At 38.7% G+C, this 17217-nt stretch overlaps 1 protein-coding gene and 1 non-coding gene across 2 annotated transcripts; one reads left to right on the forward strand and one right to left on the reverse strand.

Moving 5' to 3' along the window:
• Positions 1-2771: 2771 nt before the first annotated feature.
• On the forward strand, positions 2772-2844 carry TRNAV-UAC (transfer RNA valine (anticodon UAC)). Its single transcript has one exon. It is a non-coding gene; the product is annotated as a tRNA-Val (tRNA).
• Positions 2845-11020: 8176 nt separating this feature from the next.
• ADAM30 (ADAM metallopeptidase domain 30) lies at positions 11021-13300 on the reverse strand. Its single transcript, XM_007198678.2, is given in 3 exon segments — positions 11021-11147; positions 11149-11612; positions 11615-13300. Coding segments are annotated over 3 exon segments (2277 nt in total).
• Positions 13301-17217: the final 3917 nt, after the last annotated feature.

Here is a 17217-nt window from a genome sequence, read left to right on the forward strand (position 1 = left end):
TTTGGATGGCAAAAAGATGGGACTGAAGCTAAAATTAACTTGTAAGGAAACAAGTCAATTTTGTTAGCTGGACTAGGAGAATATTTCATCATTTTTGTGATTGCGTAATTCTCTTTTGATCCTGTGTGGTGACATGATCACAGGGTGCTCTTGCTTGTGCCTTACTCCTTCACACCCAGCGGCCTTGTCTGATGACAGTGTTGTTTAAAATGGTTTCAGTCCACGGAAATCTCCTTGAAGTGTATTTTAAAATATGTAACTATTGGAATGTTAGATAATTTTATTTGTTTCTAATTATTATTATGTTCCAGTCTATAATTTAGATCTTCCTGCAAGCTCCAACATGTCCAACCACACCATTGATTATATACTTTCTTGGATTGATGACCTTCTCTGACATTCTCTCTTTTCTCCAGTTCTTACCATATTGGTGTTATCAGAAACATAAGTTTCTGATGGCCTTTAGATAATACCACTGAACTATGTAACAAATGACGGAAAACCTGATTACTTCATCCAAATCAACAGGAATCAATTATATGGGACTGAATGAACGGATGAATAAGATTTATAATTTTATGACTTTGGGAAATATACTAGCTTTAATCTTTGTTTTTCAGAAAAACCTTTTCTCTTATACTATGACCTACAAGTTGATAAAGTATACCCTTGTAAACAAAGATAAAACATTTATCTTTTTCGCTCTACCTGATCCTGCCAGAATTTGGCTTCTCCAGCTGGCTCTCCTATGGACTTGATAGTTTATTGCAACTGGATTACAACTAGTTATACTAATTGTTTTAATTTGTTCTTTGTTTCCAAATTGTTTATGATTGCGTCTCCCTGCTGCATTATGACTTTGTCAATATTACTAGCTACATTACTTATCCTATTTCATAAGATCATTGTCTCTTACAGTACTCAGTGATAGTAATCAGGCTACTAGCCTACTGAATTCTTAGGTCTCTATGATGAGAAAAGCAGTGCTGCAAAACCGCGTGGCCCTTGACATCCTTACAGCATCTCAGGGAGGTACCTGTGCCACAATTCCAACTGAATGCTGTGTTTTCATACCTGATGAATCCTCTAATATAACACATTTAATTAACCATATGAAAAATCAGATTTCTGCCTTAAGTGATGCACTCCCAAGTCTTGACAACCTCTTAGAAAACTGGTTTGGCGTGGGAAGCTCTTGGCTTAAATATTTACTTATAACTCTATTAATGTTATTAGCTATATTATTTGTATTTTGCATGTCTTACAAGATTATTGTTCTTTGTATTACTAAATGTGTGACTGAGCCTCCAACAAAAATAATGATGACTAGGCGACTTGAAGGAGTTGATCAAATATACAGTTCTGTATGTGATCAATGATTGTAATAGTGCAACTCTAAATATGGGAAGATGCAACAGGGAAAACATTTCCTGGATCATAATAGACTAGTAAGACAGAGGATCCAGAGAATTTTTAATCTGATTATTAAACAGGGCCTAATCCAAAAATTAACACCTGAAGTGGTGTATCAACAAGAAATTTCACCTGATCTGAGATGAGCCTCCCAGTGCCGTGGGACAAAATTTGGTCATAAAATGTCTCCCAAACATTGGTAGAACTTCTGACCAAGAGGAGGGACTGATAAATGGAATATTTATAAATGAAATATTTCCTGCCATATCAATAAACAAAGGATGTCACAGTCACCAATGATTGCAGCCCTCCAACGTGAGCTGGTGAGCCCTGAGGAAACTCAGGATGTGAAAATACAGGCCCCAGATAGCTAAGGTGCATATCAAAAGAATGATTTCAGTGAGCCCAAACTCTTGCATCTTCCCATACATAGAAAAGAGCTAAATTCCTTAACTTGAGATATCTGTTTTTCTTTTTATAACAATAATCTTTTGACGTTCCCAATTACCTGCTCTTTGTTGCAAAACTCCTATATATCCTGGCTCCTCCCCTCCCCTCCTCAGAACAGTTTCTCAGAGCTATCTGAAACGCTGTCTCCCAGGCTGCAGTCCTCATTTTGCCCCAAATAAAACTTAACTCGCAAGTCTCAAGTTGTGCATATTTAAGTCAACAACCTATTACTTTGAGACCATCAATAAAATTGACAATTCATTAACCAAATTGATCAGGAAAAACACAGGAGAACACAAAAATTATCTAATATCCAAATGAGAAAGGTGACACACCACAGATTCTACAGATATTAAAAGGATAATAAGGGACAATCATGAGTGACTCCATGTCAATAAACTCAACAATCTATATGAAAACTTGGACACATTCCCAAAGCCCATTCAAGATGAAAGAGATCACTGAGATAGCCCTATATCTGTTAAGGAAATTGAATTTATAGTTAATATCCTTCCCACAAAGGAAGCTCCAGACCAGGGTGGCTTCATTGGTGAATTCTACCAAATTTTAAGGCAGAATTATACCAATTTTAAACTAACTCTTTTCAAAAATTAAAGGGAAGGAAATACTTCCCAACTGATTTTATGAAACTAATATTATCCTGGTATCAGAACCAGAGAAAGACATTATAGGAAAAGGAAACCACTAACTAATATTTCTCATGAACATAAATGCAAAAATTCTAAACAAAATATTGGCAAATTGAGTCCAACAACATATTAAAAGGATAACACATCATTATCAATGAGGTTCACCTCCAAAATGCAAGGTTAACATTCAAAAACCAATTAATGTAATCCACTATAAGGAAAATCCATATAACCATCTTTTAAAATGTTTCAGGGACTTCCCTGGTGGTCTAGTGGTTAAGGCTCTGCACTTACACTGCAGAGGGCACAGGTTGAATCCCTGGTCAGGGAACTAAGATCCCACATGCTGTGCAGTGTGGCAAAAAAAAAAAAAAAAAAAAAAGAAAGAAAGAAAACAAAAGTTGCAAAAAAATTTGACAAGATCCAATAGCAATTCCTGATTTAAAAAAAACAAGGGCTTCCCTGGTGGCACAGTGGTTAAGAATCTGCCTGCCAATACAGGGGACATGGGTTCAAGTCCTGGTCCAGAAAGATCCCACATGCTGCAGAGCAACTAAGCCTGTGCACCACAACTACTGAGCCTGCGCTCTAGAGCCCACAAGCCACAACTACTGAGCCCGCGTGCCACAACTACTGAAGCCCGCGCACCTAGAACCTGTGTTTCATAACAAGAGAAGCCACTGCAATGAGAAGCCCGCGCACTGCAATGAAGAGTAGCCCCCGCTCGCCACAACTAGAGAAAGCCTGCGTGCAGCAACAAAGACCCAACACAGCCAAAAATAAAATAAAATAAATAAATTTATATATTAAAAAAAACTCTAGAAAGCTAGAAATAAAAGGAAACCTTTTCAACCTAGTAAAGTGCATCTAGGAAACATTTACAATTAACATTATATTTAATGGTGAAAGACTAAATTGCTTCCTCTTAAGACAGAAACAAAGCAGGAATTTCCACTTGCACTATTTGTATTCATCTTTGTACTGGAGAGTCTAACCAGTGCAATAAGGTAAGAAAAAGAAATAAAAGAAACCAAGATTGGAAATGAAGAAATATTTACTAATGACATGGTTGTCTATGTAGAAAATCCAATGTGATCTACAAAAAAGCCACTAAAACTCATAATTTAGTTTAGCAAGGTTGTAATATAAGATCAATATGCAAAAATCCAGTGATCTGTGTACAAGCAATGAACAATTAGAAAATGAAAGTTAAAAATAATATATATAATAGCTCAAAAAGTATAAAATATTTAGCAAAAAACTGTGAAAGCCTGCACACTGAAGACTACAAATTATTGCTGAGAGTAATTAAAGAAGACCTAGATAAATAGACATATTTACCTTTTTCAGTGGCTGGAAGGATCAACCTTGTTATGATGTCAATTCTCTCCAAATTCATTTATAGATTCATTGCAATTCTAATAAAAATTCCAACAAGATTTTTTTGAGGGGTAAAAATTGACAAGCTGATTCTCAAATTCATGTGGAAATGCAAGGATCTAGACTAACCAAAACAACTGTGAAAAAAACACATTTGGAAGGCTAACACCACTTGATTTCAAGAATTGCTATAAAGCTACAGTAATTAAAACAGGATGGTATTAGCATAATGCAAGACAAATAGCTCAGTGGAACTAAACAGAGAGTCCAAATATAGACACACATATGGGCACCTGATTTTTGACAAGGGCCCAAAGGAAATGCAGTGGAGAAAGAAAAGAATTTCAGCAGATATTCTTGGGACAATTGGATGTCCATAAGCAAGAAATATGAACTTGGATCTAAATCTCACACGATATACAAAAAGTAACTCAAAATAGATCATCGACCTAAACATGAAATCTTAAAGTATAAAAGCAAAACTCATAAAACACCAAATTAATAAACTAGACCTAGTCAAAATTTAAAACTTTTGCTCCTCAAAAGACACGCTAAGAGACTGTAAAGACAAGCCATATACTGGGGGGGGGGGGGTAGGGATCTTTGCAAAGCATATATCTAATAAAGGACAGGTATCTAAAATATATGAAGAACTCTCAAAACTAAACAAGAAGAAAACAACTCTTTTCTTAAAAATGAGCAATAGATGTGAACAGGCACTTTACCAAAGAAGAGGTATGAATGGCAGATACATGAAAACATGCTCACCATCATTAGTCACTAGGAAGATGCAAATTGAAATGTGGGTGAGATATCACTACATACCTATTCGAATGGCTGAAACTAAAAATATCAAGTGTTGGAGAAGATGCTGACCAGTTTTCACCAGCTTTCTCCTTCTTCTCTCAGCTTGCCCTGTCCACTCCCATGCCCACCCACCAATGTCCTCCAGGCTGAGGGCCCCAAAACATCCTGGGTGGGGAGCTCAGGGCCATTTCAAGTGTTGCCCTCCAGGCATTTTTCGCCATCATGATCTTTCTTGTTTCTGACTCAGCTGCTGGAATAAAGGTCTTAAATAATATCCACCATGGAAAAACCTTTTGCATCTTCCCATTCCAGGGACCCTCTGAAACCAAAACCTTATAATCCACAATGGAATGCCTGATGCACCACCCCCACTCCCATCCCATACCTACCTGGTAAGCATTCATTCAGTTAGCCTTAATTGGGTGCCACTAGATGCCAGGTAATTCTTTAGCCAGGGGTTACATGGTGAGCAAACCCAAGCTCCCTGCTCTACCCCTGGAAGCATCCACAGGGCACAGCACATTGACACCAGGGTGTCCGGACCTGGGGGGACTCGTGAGTGAGTGCAGTGGCTGAAGTGGAGGGAAGAATGGGAAAGTGGATGGCAGATGGAGAGGGTGAGATTGTTACCTGAGGTGACTCCGAGCAGGCAGAGAGGGCTGTGGGCCCGGCGTTGGGATGTCCAGTGTCCACTCACTTGGACTGTGTGTGAATGCCCAGAAGTGTCCAGCCACCCGGCTTGTGGTGTCAATGTCACCTAGTGCCTGGCAGAGGGTTGTGAATGTATCTGCAGCTGGCTGATAGATTGCTGGTTTGCACCCATCCAGGCATGAGATCTCATAATCTATAAGTCTTTCAGAGCTGCTTTTATGTTTTATCTTCTATTTCTCTGTTCTTGCCCTCGCTCCTCTTTAGTCTGAGTATATGTGGGGCGGCTTCGGAGTCTAAGTTGTCCTGAGTATTCACAGAGTTCTGCCCTGCTTGGTGGCTTTCTCCCTTCCCTACCAGGTGCCACTGGTTTCCTGGCACTGCCTGGAGAGCTGAGACCACCTTAGCCTACCTGAATGAAGTGTGGATTCTGGAGGGAACTACCAGAGCTAGAGGCTGAAGGCACAGGCACTGAATCCCTTACTGAAGCTGTGATATCAGATATCAGGCTCTCAGACTCCAGGTTGTGGCACCACATCTCACAGTATCCACTGCAGGATCTCAGGATGCCACCACCTTTTGATTTGGGAGTGACACCTTTTTTTTTTTTTAATTGAGGTATAGTTGATGTACAATATTATATGTTTCAAGTGTACAACATAGTGATTCACAATTTTTAAAAGTTAAATTCCATTTATAGCTATTATAAAATACTAGCTGTATTCCCTGTGCTGTACAATTATCTTTGTAGCTTATTTATTTTATACATAGTAGTTTGTACCTCCTAATCCTCTTTCCCTAGCTTGCCCCTTCCCCTTTCCCTCTCCTCACTGGTAACCACTAGTTCTCTATGCTGAGTCTATTTCTTTCTTGTTATGTTCACTAGTTTGTTTCATTTTTTAGATTCCATGTTAAGTGACATCATACAGTGCTTGTCTTTCTCTGTCTGACTTATTTCACTCCAAGTTCATCCATGTTGTTGCAAATGGCATAATTTCATTTTTTTGTGGCTGAATAGTACTCCATTTTGTATGTGTGTGTGTTTATATATATATATATATATATATATATATATATATATATATACACCACATCTTTTTTATCCATTCATCTTTTGATGGACACTTAATTTGCTTCCATATCTAGGTCTTTTTTAAAAATTAAATTTACATGCAATAACATTCACCCATTATAAATGTATGATTCAATGATTTTTAGTAGATTCACAGTCATGCAACCATCACCATAGTCCAGTTTTAGAATATTTTTTTAACCTCCTCAATTTCCCTCCTCATTTGACTCCTTTGCAGTCAATATCCACTTCGTCCCCAAACCTCAAGCAACCTCTGCTTTCTGCCTCTGTAAATTTGTCTTTTCTGTATATTTTGTATAAATTGAATAAGACAATATATATTCTCTTGCAACTGGCTTCTTTCCCTTAGTATAATGTTTTTGAAGTTCATTCATGTTCTAGCTTATATCAGATCTTGTTGTTTTTTATTGCTGAGTAGAATTCCATTGTGTAGAAACACCATATTTTGTTTATCCATTCATCAGTTGATAGATATTTGTAAACAAATACAAATATTTATTTGTAAATAAATTTTACCGTTTTTGGTTCTTGTGAATAAAGATCCCGTGAACATTCCCAAACAAATCTTGTGTGGACCTATATTTTCATTTCTCTTAAACATATTTATAGGAATGGAATTACTGGATCATTTGGTAAGGTTATATTTGACTTTTAAGAAACTGTCAAAGTGGTTTCCAAAGTGGATATATCATTTTACATTCCCACCAGAAATGTATGAGGGTCTGGTTTCTCCACATTCTCAGCAACACCTGGTATTGTCTGTCTTTTTTAACATAGCCCCACTGGTTGGTGTAAAGTGATATATTAGTGTGGTTATTATTTGCACTTCCCTAATGACTAATGACATTGAGTCATGTGCTTTTCATGTGCTTTTTAGCTATTTATGTGTCTTCTTTGGTAAAATGTCGATCCAAGCCTTCTGCTGATTTTTAAAATTGGGTTGCTTCTTATCATTAAGTTAAAATAATTCTTTATTTTGTAAATACAAGCCCTTTATCAGATATATGATTTGCAAACATTTCCTCCCACTCTGTGGTTTGTATTTTCCTTTTCATAATGTTTTTTTGAAACATGAAAGTTTTTAATTTAATGAAGTCCAAATTATTGATTTTTTTCTATTATGGCTTGTCCTTTTGGTGTAGTGTCTTATAACTCTTTGCTTAACCCCAAATCACACAGTTTTTCTCCTTTGTATTTATTTGGAAATTTTATACTTTTAAAAATAAGTTGTGTATCTATACACCAACAACAGACTATGAAAAAAAGAAATTTTTTAAAAATCCCATTTACAATAGCATCAAAAAGAATAAAACACTTAAGAATAAATTTAACCAAGGAGGTGATAGAGTTGTACACAAAATCATAAGCCATTGATGAAATAAATTGAAGAACACAAATAAATGAAAAGATATCATGTGTTCATAGACTGAAAGAATTAATATTAAAGGGTACATACTATCCTAAGGTATCTATATGTTTAATACAATTGCTATCAAATTCCAATGGCATTTTTCACAGAAATAGAAAAAAAATTTCTAAAATAAGTAGGGAACCACAAAAGACCCCGAATAGCCAAAAGAATCTTGAGAAAGAACCGAGTTGAAGGAATCACATTTCCTGATTTCAAATTATATACAAAGCTATAGTAATCAAAACAGTATGGTACTGGCATAAAAACATACACATATACCAATGAAACACATTAGAGAGCCCAGAAATAAACCCAAGCATATAAGTCAACTAATTTTTGAGAAGTGTGCCAAAATAACACAATTGGGAAAGAAGAGTCTCTTCAATAAATGGTGTTGGGAAAGCTGGATATCTACATGCATAGGATGAATTTGGACCCTCATCTTACACCATACACAAAAATCAACTCAAAAGGATTAAAGACTTAAACATAAGACCTAAAACCCTAACACTCCCAGAAGAAAGTATAGGGGAAAAGACACTTGACATTGGTTTTGGCAATGATATTTTTGGATATAACACCAAAAGCAACAAAAGCAAAAATAAACACATGGGACTACATCAAACTGAAAAGCTTCTGCAAAAAAGGAAACAATGAACAAAATGAAAAGGTAACTTCCAATTTGGAAGAAAATATTTGCCAACCATATATCTGATAAGGGGTTAATACTCCAAATATATAAGGAACTCACACAACTCAGAAGCAAACCCCATCCCCCACAAATATCTCTATTTAAAAATGGGCAAGGACATGAATAGACAGTTTTCCAAAGAAGATATACAAATGGCAAACATGTATATGTGAATGTATCTAACACTACTAAAGTATTGACTTGAAAATATAAGGCATGAAAATAGAACTACCATATGATCCAGCAATCCCACTCCTGGGATTATAATATATCCAAAGGAAATGAAGTTAGTATCTTGAAGAGATATCTTTCCTGCCATGTTCATTGCAGCATTATTCACAATAATCAACACTTGGAAACAAACTAAATGTCCCTCAACAGATGAATGAATAAGTAAAATGTGGTACATATATAAAATGGAATATTATTCAGCCATGAAAAAGGAAATCCTCCATTTGGGAAAACTGGAATGAATCTAGAGGGCATTATGCTAAGTGAAAAGCAACACAGAGATATACAAATACATATGGTATTACTACTTCGTGAAGCGTAAAAAAAAACCCCCACCATATTCATAGAAATAGAATAGAATGGTGGTTGCCAGGGGCTGGGCAGAGGGGGAAATGGGTAGATGTAAATCAAAGGGTACAAACTTTCAGTTATAATTATTAGTAAAATACGTTCTGAAGATCTAATATACAGCATGGTAAATATACTTTATAATACAGTATTTTATACCTGAAATTTGCTGAGAGTTGCTTGTAAGCATTCAGACTCCCTTTAAACGATTTAACTATGTGAGATGATGAATGTGTTAATTATTTGATCTTGGTAGACATTCTAAAATGTTTATATATATAAAATCATCACATTGTACAATATAAATATGTTATTACATTTGTTAATTGTTCCTCAATATTGTAGAAAAAATGGTTAAATGATATATATTATGTACACATAATCACAATTAAATTTATTAAAAAATTTACTAGTGTGTAAATATTCTTACAGTTTTTAAATAAATCCTTCTCCCTAAATTCAATTTCCTAATATTTATATACTGCTTCCTTGAATAACGTCATCACATATCTGTTATGTAATCTTGAGCAAGTTATTTAACCTCATTTTTCTCAATTTCTTTTTTGGAAAACCATAACATAATAACACCTACCTCACAGAGTTATTTTCAGGACTCTGCACATTAACACTGGTGACGTGCTTAGAACATTGCCTGACACACAGTGAACTCACAATAAATGGTAGCCACCATTATCAGTATTGAGGCTATAAGCACATGTCCTTGTTTTTTAGGACATTTTCTGATGATGGCCAAGCTTGAAAAATGTTAAAATTATGATCACCACAAAGATGGGGTTATTTCGGTGTTTCTCCTCTGAGTAAGAAGAGTCCCCAGATAGTCCAAGGGCACCACTCTTTATCATGAGCCTCCCACACCTTCTTTAGTTAGAAGAATTATGTGGCTAAGAAAAGAAGAGATTGGGGTGGGGTACAGTGGACCTGCAGTGCTGCCTGGGGAAGGTGAGGGAACAGCAGGAGGACTCAGCCCAGAACAAGACCAAAACACTTGGGCTCACACAGATCTGGGGTGATGAGACCCTCGCTGAGCAAGAAGTGGCCACTGACTCCTCTGAAGGGCCCACTCAGTCCTCCTCTCCTCCCAGCCAAAGCACCAGGCAAAAGGGTGGGGGAGAACACTTGGAGGCAGACCTCGGTGTACTTGGGATGGAAGGTATTCCTCACTCCCCTCTTCTCTCCTTAGGGGTGTGGCAAACCTGGGGCCAGATGTCCCCCAGCACACATTCACAAAAGACTTGCCCCTGCAAGCAGAAACCCAAAGCACAGAATTCTGTTAAGAGCCTTGTCCTCAGGACACTGCCAGACCTTGTCATCATTTGTAGACTGTGGTGCAATGCAGGAGTTACGGTATATTAGAGTCCTCAACCCAGCTGAGGTCAACCCAAACACTGAGTGAGAGACCACACTTCTACAGAGCTACAGTGAACCATACAGTGACTATAACAGCAGAAGATACTTAACTGAGGGACACACACCCCTTGCAAACTATCGCATTCTATATATAAAATGTGGTAGTTACCATTTATGGTTCAGCACGGGGCAGAGACACAGAGGATTTCATGAGGGAGGCAGAGGGAAAGGCAGACAATGGTTTTGTTTGCTGGGAACTGAGAGGCAGGACTCTACCCTGAAATCCACTGTAATTCTATGAAACACACAGTATTCTGTGTTTGGAAAGCTGTTAGGGCATTCTTTTAAGGATATTCAAAACTTGATCACAAACTAAGGGGAAAGTGAAGTAGGAAAGCAAAATGCACTGATTTGTTTCCAAACCAAGAATACCTTTTATTTACTGATCAAAACCTCAAAGAACATTAGGTAAAGTAAATTGAAGGAAGAAGGAAGAAGAAGTGTTTGGATAAATGAGAAGCTTGTTCAATTTATGACCCTGTGTAATAGAGTGACTGTGGATTGCCTGATTGTGTTTTTGGTTTCTTGGTCATTTTGGCCTTGAATTGTTCTGCTCCAGTGTTAATTGGTGGTGTTTCTTTCTCTTTGGATTTATAAGCTTCCTATGATTTTCCTGAAAAGCACAACAATCACTGAGATAATTAAGAAAATCAGGCGCATTAACATAAGGGACACAACCTGAAGTGAGGCGGGCACCTCCCTCTTTAGGGGTCCTGGAGGCCCACTGTCAATGCTCCCTCCATACCCCACCTCCTCACAGAATGGAGGGGCCCAGCCATACATGCAGTGGCAGTTTTTGTTACTGTTGCAAACACCTCGGCGGTTGCACTTCTCAGGCAAACAGTCAAAATTCAGGACTGAGCTATTCACACAATTTCTATTAAAACATATCCGCTCCTTACCACAGGAGGTACCATCACTTATCACACCCAGGTCAGGTAACCCCATAGGTCCCATGGCTAGATGATAGCCAATGCCCCAGCACATGAGATTTTCTTCATGCAGGTGAGTGGAAATTAGAGTAGTATGATCTGGCATATCAGGGATGGTTTTGACATTTATATTATACACTGTAGCCTGCCACATAATGCCTTTTCTCTGGGACACTTCTCATACTGACGAACTCCTAAAATACCACAGTTCCCATATTGGTCACCTATTACATTAACTGCATCATAGCATTGAAGAGGAGCCCCCATGGCATCAGCTCCAAAAATATTTTGGCACTGCATAGTTCTGGATTGGCAGCCCTTTCTGACACAACGGGCTCTGTACTTGCAAGGGGTTCCATCCTGCTTATATGCGTCACTTGGGCAGAGTGCTGAGGTCCCACTGCAGTACTCTGCAAGGTCACATTCATTTTCTTCCCCCCGACACATATATCCAGATGGACGAAATTGACAGTTATGACAGCAAAGTCCAGTGCTACAGTTGGCACCTTCTTTGAATTTACAATCTGGCTGACAACACTGGTCTTCTTTACAGTCCTCTCTTGAACCACAATCACATTCCTCATTCTCTTCCACAATTTTGTTTCCACATCTCTTTACCACATAACCTAATCCTGGGATATCCGTTAGACAGTTTAATCCTGAACTAACATGCGAATAAAATTCGGCATAACTACAATTACTAAACCCAGTTCGTCCAGTGCCCATGATGCAACTATGCCTACCCTTACATTGGCAGTATTTGTAATCATGGATCATTCCCACACTATGGCCCAGAGCATGAGTAGTCCAAGTGGCAGGTCCAAGGATATTTTTATCTAGAATAGAACTTGTAGATCCAGAAGGCAAGGTACTACATACACTTCCACAGTGCTGTGAAAGCGCATCAGTAAACTGTTTTTTAAGGTATAGGTGTGCCCAATCTGCTGGAATCCGACGACTTAGGTCACGTGATCTGTATTGCACAAACTGGCCTAAAACTTGTGATATCACTGGGGCATTAAGTGCTATCTTGTCTCTGTCTGTCCATACTTCCATAGCTAATAGTTGTATTCTCGTACGGACATCTTGAAAGTAAGAGTCTGCAATTGCAGTCAGAAGAATGGCATCATTTATGACTTGAGTAAGATTGGAGTTCAAATATAAATACCTACTGTTATCAAAGACCAGGGCTAATTCCAAGTACTTTTGGTGCATATATGCCTCACTAAAGTCACGTATCCTAGCCCTGTTCTCATGCTCGGCCAACTGCTTTACTGTTTCATCATCAGTTAAGCCACAGATCTGATTGGGAAATTCCTCCTCTTTCTTTAGGAGATATATGACATGTTCAAAATTGGAAGAGGCTCTGAGGGGCTCGATTTGGTAATGGTTGGCATCAACTTTCAGTATGCCTCGGAGACCCCCCATGCATGTACTTAAAGTAGCTTTAGAATCCTGATTTCCTTCAACCAAGCCCATATAGTTGCACTCGCTGGGTATATAAGGGTGATCCTCCAAGATCCTTCCCTGTTCTGTGAAGGAGAAAACCTGCAGATTCCGGGGCAATAGAAACCTCTTGGGCCACAGGTGGAGGACGTGATTCTTGCCTTTTACCTGCAGGAGGTAGGACACGTGCTTGGCCGCACCCTGCTCCCCTCCACGGAAGCTCAGCTTCTTGGGGATGGTGATTTCATAGGAGTCAAAGCCCCACTCGGGGTGAAAAATTAAATCCTTGCCAAGAGAGTCAACCAGGAGCACGGGCAGGACTAGCAAGGGGAGCGAACGGCCTGGGGAGAGGAGGGTCCTCACTGACCTCATGGCAGAGCCTGTTCCCAAGTAAGTCAGTCCCTGCCACGAGGGCCTTGCGACTCAGACTTCCAAGGACCGCCGCTAGAGGCGCGGGACCAGCGAGTGCGGAGCTCCCCGAGCCTCTGTGTGGGAGCGCAGCCTCGGTCCAAGCTGGGTCAGGCTCAGTCCAGCGGATTTCCACAGCAAGTGCACGCCCTGTCCAACGCAACTAGTTCGTTTTCTGGGCGGTGCCGTTGGGCGCACGTGCAAGAATCCAGGGAAGGTGCGCGAGAATATAATGAAAAGCGAGGCTATTTGCACGAGGGGTGGAGAAGGGCAGAGAAGCGGTTGGGAAAAGGAGAAGGAATAAAGAATAAGAGGCACTTACAGAGAACTTGTTAAAGGCTCACTGTATCTTGGGCCATTTCTTCTGTTTCTATAGACCTTAGGACACACCTGATTTTTCCATGGGTTGAGTGGGATATTTTAAAGCCCGCTGTGTCCACTTCACAGTTACATCATTTCCACTTTTCTGCTGGGCTCGCTTGAGGCAAACGGAAAGATGACCGGAGCCAGCAAGAGTATCACCAGAGCCTGAGAAAATCAGAGGAGACTCCACCTCCCCACCCCCACCCCGGGCAGCACCTGTGGTCAACAGGTGGAGTACCGAGCAGAGTTCAAGAAATGCTGAATTTAACAAAAGGAGGTCTTGGTCACTTTAGTGTGAACGGTTAGGGGAACTGCTGAGGAGCCACGTGCCAGAAGGTTGAGATGTGAAAGGGGGATCCAGAAGGGAGATCACAAATCCAGACCACACGTTCAAGAAGTTGGATGCGAAAGAGAGAGAAGAAACACAACAGTGGCTGGGGGGTTCTAGGGAGTTTCGGATTGTCATGTACACACTGCTATATATAAAGTAGATAACCTGCTGTATAGCACCAGGAACTCTGCTCAATATTATGTAACAATCTAAATGGGAAAAGAATTTGAAAAATAATAGATACATGAATAGGTGTAATTGAATCACTTTCCTGTACACCTGAAACTAACACAACACTGTTAATCAACTATACTCCAATATAAAATTAAAAGTTTTAAAAAAATTAAATAAATAAAATTTTTTAAAAAAGAAGGGTTGTTAGATGGAAGGGTCCTAATCATTCTCAAGTGCTGTTAGGAAAACCCCCATATACAGCCTGGCTCAGCCTCCAGGAAAGGATGGGGGATCCCTTCAAAGGGGGCCCACTCAGGAGGGGAGCAAAGGACGAGCCTGTGTACAGTGCAGGTGACCTGGTTGGCAGGCAGGAGAAGCAGTGAGTGTAGTTAGTAGCCAGTAAGCAGGGCCAGTCTGAAGGCTCAGGGTCCCAGTAAAGTCAGCTGCTGAGGTGAGGCACAGTGGAGGTAAAGGAGATGAAGAAGAGGAGAGCTCAGCAGAGAGCTGACTAGGGACAAATGAAGGTATCACCAAATGTGTTGAGCTCCTAGTTCAGATTGGAAATCAGAAATTACAGTTTCCTCAGTCTGTGATTTTCTCAAGCCCCCAGCAGCCTAAATTGGGGAGGGCAGTTGGGATCTATCTCCTGTATTCATTCTATTTTATCATCATTTTCACATCAATACCATTTTCCTTTAGGCCCCTGGAGTATTTCTTGATTAAAACACTAATTTTGCAACTCCTGTTGCAACAAAATTGTCTTTGGGCTAAACTCTACAGCATCTGTTTGTTAACACAAAGCTTTGTGGAAATAGCCTGCTTTGACCTATTTCTCCTTATTTGCAAAAATTATGCACATATATTGTAAAAGGTGGAAATAACCCTGAATTACATAGAGTAGAAAATGCAAGTCTTTCCTTTATCCTCAATCTGCATATGTCTCCAATAAACTCTTCCCAACACTTAGACAGAATTCTTAGGTATGATGCTTTTTCCATCTTAGGACATGCCATTCAAATATAGAAAGTATGTCATACTTAAAAATAGTACATACTATTCATATATTTTTGACACTGCCATTTTTCAGTACACAATATATTGTAAATAATTTTCTAGGCCATTGATAATAACAGATGTAGATCATTGCCTACTAACAGATACATAATATTCTATAGTATTCATATAATTCTTTAACCATTTCCTTTATGTATTCATGGTATAACCATTGTTTCAAATTTTTACATTTTTCTTGTTGATAAATATGTTCTATTATGGTGATTAAGATAAATATATGTATGCATTAAATATTATTTATTTACATGTAAATATATACATGCGCACACACACCTTTTTGCCACTTCTGGTGGATTCTTAGAATTGTGTTAGATCAAAGAAAATGCAAGTGCTCAAATTGATTGAGCCCTCTAAAAATCAAACAGAACTCTAAAAATCCTGTATTGGTTTACAAATTATCTTGTAAAGCAGTTTGTTCAATAACACGTTTTAAACACTGTGGGTAAAAAAACATAACATTAACTTTACCATTTTAACCATTTTAAAATGTACATTTACATAGTGTTAAGTATATTCACATTTTTGTGCAACAGATCTCTAGAACTTTTCCATCTTGCAACACTAAAACTATACCTAAAATTCGCTAATTCTACCCCCTGTCCCCTACGCATAGAAACTATCTTTCTACTTTCTATTTCCATGATTTTGATTAATTAAAATATTGAGTATGAGTAGAATCATACAGTGTTTGTCTTTGTGTGACTGGCTTATTTCAGTTAGCATAATATCCTTAAAGTTTCTTCATGTTGTAGCCTGTGACAGGATTTTCCTCTTTTTAAGCATGCATGCTCTTCCATATATATATATATCACACTTCCTTAGTCATTCATCTGTTGGTGGACATTTGGGTTGCTTCAATCTCTTGACTATTGTGAATAATCCTGCAATGAAAATGGGTGTGCAAATATCTCCTGAAGATCCTGCTTTGAGTTCTTTAGGACATACATCCAGAAACTCAATTGCTAGATATATGGTAATTCTATTTTTAACTTTCTGAGGAACTCCATATTCCTTTCCTTAATAGCTGCACGATTTTACATTCCCACTAACTGTTCACAGAGTTCCAACTTCTCTGCATCCTTACCAACACTTATTTTCTGAACTTTTAATAGTGGCCATCCTGATGGGTGTGAGGTGGTATATCATTGTGGCTTGATCTGCTTTTCCTTGCTGATTATACTGAGACTCTTTTATATGCTTATTGGCCATTTGTATATCTTCTTTGGAGAAATATCTATTCAACCTCCTGGCCCATTTTTAAATCAGATTATTTAACTTTTATTGCTGAGTTGAAGAAGTTTCTTAGATATTCTGAATATTACCCTGTCTCAGATATATGATTTGCAATTATTTTTCTCCCATTCTGCAGATTGCTTTTTCACTGTCTTGAGTATATCTTTTGGTGTGTAGATTTAAAATTTGTTGTTGTCATCTTTTTTTTTTTTTTAAATGCATCACGTAATATGTAGAAGCGGGGGCTTCTCTTCATTGCGGTGTGTGGGCTTCTCATTGTGGTGGCTTCTCTTGTTGCGGAGCATGGACTCTAGGCATGAGGGCTTCAGCAGTTGTGGCTCGTGGGCTCTAGAGCGCAGGCTCAGTAGTTGTGGCGCACGGGCTTAGTTGCTCCGCGGCATGTGGGATCTTCCCAGACCAGGGCTCGAACCCATGTCCCCTGCATTGGCAGGTGGATTCTTAACCACTGCACCACCATGGAAGCCCTGTTGTTGTCATCTTTGTAATCAATTTTTTATTTTGCTACCTGTGGTTTTAGTGTCATATCCAAGAAATCATTCCCAAATCCAGTGTCCTGAAGCTTTACCCCTATGTTTTATTCTAGGAATTTAATAGTTTTTGTTCTTACAATTAGCTGTTTAATCCAGTTTGAGTTAAGTTTTGTACATGTGTAAGGTAAGTGTCCGGCTTTATTCTTTTGCATATG

The sequence above is a fragment of the Balaenoptera acutorostrata genome, chromosome 1 (assembly GCF_949987535.1).
Source record: "Balaenoptera acutorostrata chromosome 1, mBalAcu1.1, whole genome shotgun sequence".
Classification (NCBI taxonomy): domain Eukaryota; kingdom Metazoa; phylum Chordata; class Mammalia; order Artiodactyla; family Balaenopteridae; genus Balaenoptera; species Balaenoptera acutorostrata.